This window comes from Triticum urartu, chromosome 1 (genome assembly GCF_003073215.2).
Source record: "Triticum urartu cultivar G1812 chromosome 1, Tu2.1, whole genome shotgun sequence".
NCBI lineage: Eukaryota > Viridiplantae > Streptophyta > Magnoliopsida > Poales > Poaceae > Triticum > Triticum urartu.
In genome coordinates, this window is record NC_053022.1 from 391,363,421 (window position 1) to 391,368,367 (window position 4,947).

Consider the following 4,947-nt stretch of genomic DNA (forward strand, 5'->3'; position numbering starts at 1 on the left):
ACGAGTTGCTCATCATAAGTTGTATCCACTCGATGCCACATGGACCAGATGCTCAACGCCATTGATGTCCAACCTGAATGCCAAGGTGTAGCGCACTGAGCAAAAGGTTCATATCTAGTAAAACTTTCGGGAAGGGGTTATTTTTGGGTCGTCTTAACGCATTCGACATAGAAGATTTTAATGGCGGTGATGTAGTAGAGAAGTGCAAGTACGCATCTGTTATCACACATCAGTGCAGTCTATGCTGCGCAAGCTCTTGAATATTGTTCCAGCCCAAAAGGTTAAATATTCTCATGAAAAGGGTTTGATGAAAAAAGAAATATGTACAAGTATCAACTGAAATAAGATTCTTTTCAGATGAAAAGCATCGAAGCATTCCTCTTAAATAGTCACACTCAGAGCGAGCAGACGGTATAATAACTCTCAGGCCATCTTGGTTGTTTATAGCTACAGTTTGCTATCCTGCGAGCGTACCTTCGAGCCAATCTCCCCAGGTGAACCAACAGCATATATTTCTAGACCTAGAAAAAATATATATATTATATGGCCGCAATTACCATCTTACGTACTAACGGGAACTACCAGATTTGTAGCAGATATATATGCATTGTCATCTTGCAGATTGATTCTCAATCTGCCGCTGTAGAGGGCTCGACACAATGTGGCCGTAAATGAACTCGTTCCATGTGTCCGGCAAGCCAGGGAGGCACCAGTGGATGCAGTCGGCGAACTTGCGTGGGTTGGCCTGCTGCTCCTTTGTCAGGAGCTTACCCTGCCGCAGCGTGTGCACAGATGTGTGTGCATCCTTGCGGATTTCCGACAATGCAGTTATGTTGATGAAGTGCACGGGCACCTTCTTCATCGCCTTCGTCACTTCATGAGATTCCGTGAAAAGATCCCAGTCAGTGCCGACATCCAGTGTTTTTGTGTAATTTAGCACTGGTTGTGTCTCAGAGAAGCATTTTATGTTGTCAGGGCTGCCCCAGCCTTCACTCCTGTAACAAGTCAACCATTGTTCATCAGCCTGGTACCCTTATACTAAGAATTCATGCCGAAACAATAGTACAAGGTCTAAAAGTTAACACAGTATCACATCATGTGCACTACCAACATCTTCGCTTTCATCCTAATAGCACTGTTGGGGAATATTTGCATCAAGAAACAGTCAAAGAGTTTTAATTAAATACAGTCAGTTTCATGATGTTCTAGGATTAGCCGAAGAATCTTCATGTATGCAGATAACATGGAATTTTAATTAAAGATAGCCAGCTTCATGATGTTCTAGGATCACCCAAAGAATCTCGATATATGCAGCAGATATGAATTATGTGTGTATTTGCAGGGGCAAAGAGAGCTTACTGCATATGTACTGGTGACACACTCATGAATAAGACCATTGTTCTTTTGGGATCTACATTCTCTTCTACCCATCCAGACCATGTCTCGAGGATCTGTCGGTACGCAACCACACGATCCAATTCATCGTACTTAACTGGTTTCCTTGTGAAGGATCCGTCAGGCCTGTAGTCAAAACAACACGTGTAAGAATACCATGATGCACATTACTCTCAAGGTTGGATAGGCAAACTGGTTTAATGTTCATAAGGTTTGAGACTTCATTATAACAGTTACTCACACAATTTTCATCTTCGGGGTGTTCATCCACCAAATGTAAGTGTTGAAGATCAAATAGTCCACCCCTATCCAATTTGCTGCATGCTTGGCGATCGATGTTGGCGTGATCATTCGGTCGGTGATGCTATGGATGTCTGGATCATCTGAGTTCGACTCAACTAGGAAAGGAGCCCAATAGAACTCAATCGTTGCATTGTACTCCTGAAAATTCCAGGTAATTCACGCGTCAATACATACCAAAGAATATTCAAGAGTCAATAGTCATCAAACCACGGTTAGGGGAAATAAAGATCACAGAAGACAAAATTTTGAGGTGCAACCCTTCAATACGGTTCATTAATTAATCGTGATCTATGAAGGACTAAATGATTCAGACAATCCAACCAAATGTTTCGCTGCATCCTCTTCGAAACACACTGCAAATCATAATGAACTTTTTTCAAATAGGCTCACAGTTTTGAAATAACCGGATGGCTCTAGTTCTAGGAGTACACAAAGAAAATAGCAGAACGGTACCCAGACTGGGTCAGGACAGTCTCAATCATGTGCCCCGAGGGACCTATCATATAGCAGCCACTATACCCCATAACCCCATTCACATAACCTCCCATATTCCCATCGATTATTTTATATCCTCTACAGTACCAGGCTACACCTTGATTGCAAGAAGTGAAGAAAAACACACATCGTGAACTATGCATCATCATCTATTCTGTGGAACACCACCTACAAGCTGCTGCACTCGTTCAAGCAAACTCCTGCATCTCCGAAATGCACAAGAACATTTTTCTACTAGATCCTAGTTCAAAAACTCATGTTTGTAAGGGTCAAATATTAATGGATGGAACTGCTAACACGTTCAGGCATTACTATCCTTTTTGGAATACGAAAGAACTAACAAAATAATAATATGTAACCACAAAAATATTGACTCGGTGGCTTGGCTGGTATGGTCACTGGCCCAACTTTAAAAATTATGCTTGTACAATCACTATCATACCAAGCTGCTGCTAGTCAAATCATTAGTACTACTGTTTCCTCAGACCTCTATTGGAAGAAAAACAAAGTGAGGTCAGAGAGAAGTAGATATTGCGCAAATACTTACATTAAGGCGGAACACATTTAGAGATCCATTCTTGACAAGCTTTTTCTTATCCCATGGAGCCACAGACTGGACCAGGCACACCATGGACTCCCACTGGTTCCTGTTCAGTGAATCCCCCACAAACATCATTCTTTTGTTCCTTAGCTTCTCAAGAAGCAACTTAGCATCGAACCTGATAGAAGAAAAAAAGATCAATTCAGCACCAAAAACCATCAAATTGTATGAACATTGAAGGATCGCATATAAACCTGCTCTGACGTTTTTCTTAGCTATGTTCATTCAACAAGATTGTACAAGATAGAGTTGGTTGACCTAACTTTCAATACAATTTTTGCGGAAGGCGGTGTCTTTAGTATACTGACGTCGATACAATTCACTTACATCGATAGGGCAATACGTTCAGAAAGTGCTATATTAACTCTAAACTGCTCCAGTTATGTACACAAAATGGTTATAAGTTTGCAAAGCTTACAATGTGATGTCATGTTAGACAACAACTCCTATTTGTTTTCAGATTCCAAACCACTCTGTACCATACCCCTCTACCCCTCACCCAACAACTTGTAACAAAGGGAACTTCTCTACCAACCATTAAATAGCTTAATCTATCTAAAGAAAGACCATATAGCAGCCTCTTCTCTTCTTCCATTATGTCACCTAACCAATTAAAGAACCCCTTATACCAATCTTAGTTAACAAGAAACACAGGTAATGAATCAGGTGCACCAAACGTTTTCTCTGTATAATTATAATGTGAACAGCCACATGCCTTGATGAAACTTTGAACTAACTGACAAGGACAAAACCATGGTTTGGTACCACATAATTGTTTCATCGTCATGAACACCCATTGTACCATGAGTGTATTTTCGGTAGACTTGGATTAGAAAGGAAGAGAAACATGCCAGAAATGATCTGGCCGCTTCCAGCCGGCCAATACGACTGTAGGTAGCACGCGTAAACTCTCACTTTCCAGTTAACGAAAGCACACTACCCACCTTTTTCTTTAGAACCAACCGGTGGCCATTGCGTAGCGCGTACACATATGCGCATGAACACGTTTTGAATGTATCTAGAAAAAATGGAGAAGGCAGAGGGAATACATACAAAGAAAAACAAATAAGCGTACCTTGGGAGGTCGCAGGCATCAGGCTGCCACCGCCACTTCTGGTACTCGTCGCTGCGGCGGCCGTTGCGCATGCAGGTGACCTGCTCCGTGAGGAACTCGCAGTCGGACTCCTTGTACATGGGCGCGTTCTCCTCGTCGTGCACCCACCTCCCCTTGTACATGTCGCAGGTAGCCCCGCCCCCTTCCCCCACCACTTCCTTGAGGACCCCCGTCTCCGGCGAGGACCCGTCCGCTGCCGTCCCGGAGTCAGACTTAGACACCCCCTCCTCCTCCGCCCCAAGCCGCGGGGGCGGGTCGGTCCGATCCGTGGCCGCCCCCGCCGATCCCACTGCCTGCGCCGGTGTGGCGGAGATGGTCTTGTAGCCGCTGTGGCGGCGCAGCGAGGCGGCGATGTGGGCGCTGTCGTAGAGGACGGAGACGCCGAGCAGCACGGCGAGCGCGAAGACCGCGGCGATCTGCGCCCGCCGGCTGGGCACGCCGAGCGGCACCCCGGCCTTCCGCCGCGGGATCCGCATGGCCGCCGCCGCCGCCGTGGTGTTCGGGACCGCCAAGGCGACCGCTAGCTCCTCGCCCCGCGCCGACTCCCCCCAATCAGCTCGGCGCCCGCGCGCGCAGCAACCGAATCAATCAGGCGAGGAAGGAAGGACGGCAGGCGAGCAGAGCAGAGCAGAGCAGCGCAGAGCGGGCGGGGAATCTGAGGAGTGCAAGCGAGCGAGCGAACTCTGCCTTCCTCTCTCCTCTCCCTGGGAGAGAGCGGCAGAGCAGAGGGGCAGAGGGGCAGAGAGAGACAGGAGGAGATAGAAGGGGAGGAGAACAGGCGGCTGGGCACGCTCTTCTATGGAGCGAGGGGAGGGGAAGATGACAAGCAAGGGGCGGGGGCGGGTGGGTGGGCCCGGCCCTCTGTGTGGGCCTTGACTAGTAGTCCTAGCTTAGTTAAGGAAAGAGCCATTTCTCAACCAAAAAAAAAAAGGAAAGAGCCGAAGGAGCAACGGAGGGAGATGGCCCCAAACGCACGGCAGCCTCGAATCTCCCCCCTTTCTCCAGCGCGGTTAACCTCGAATCTAATCTTTCTCCCGTC

The 4,947-nt window shown here is 46.8% G+C and overlaps 1 protein-coding gene across 1 annotated transcript; it reads right to left on the bottom strand.

Moving 5' to 3' along the window:
- Positions 1 to 263: 263 nt before the first annotated feature.
- LOC125514193 (xylan O-acetyltransferase 5-like) lies at positions 264 to 4,699 on the bottom strand. Its single transcript, XM_048679477.1, has 5 exons — positions 3,870 to 4,699; positions 2,741 to 2,912; positions 1,637 to 1,836; positions 1,360 to 1,521; positions 264 to 995 (listed from the first exon to the last, which is right to left on the bottom strand). Exons 1-5 carry the CDS (start codon positions 4,382 to 4,384, stop codon positions 611 to 613), a joined length of 1,434 nt encoding a protein of 477 aa, XP_048535434.1. The 5' UTR covers positions 4,385 to 4,699; the 3' UTR covers positions 264 to 610.
- Positions 4,700 to 4,947: the final 248 nt, after the last annotated feature.

What these genes read in the sequence shown, in the direction of transcription:
- LOC125514193 (XM_048679477.1), bottom strand. Translation starts at nt 4,384, where the DNA reads ATGCGGATCCCGCGGCGGAAGGCCGGGGTGCCGCTCGGCGTGCCCAGC. An exon ending in TAAATGTGTTCCGCCTTAAT is followed by an intron (nt 1,837 to 2,740) that starts GTAAGTATTTGC and finishes TGGAATTTTCAG; the next exon opens with GAGTACAATGCAACGATTGA. An exon ending in GTGTCACCAGTACATATGCA is followed by an intron (nt 996 to 1,359) that starts GTAAGCTCTCTT and finishes GACTTGTTACAG; the next exon opens with GAGTGAAGGCTGGGGCAGCC.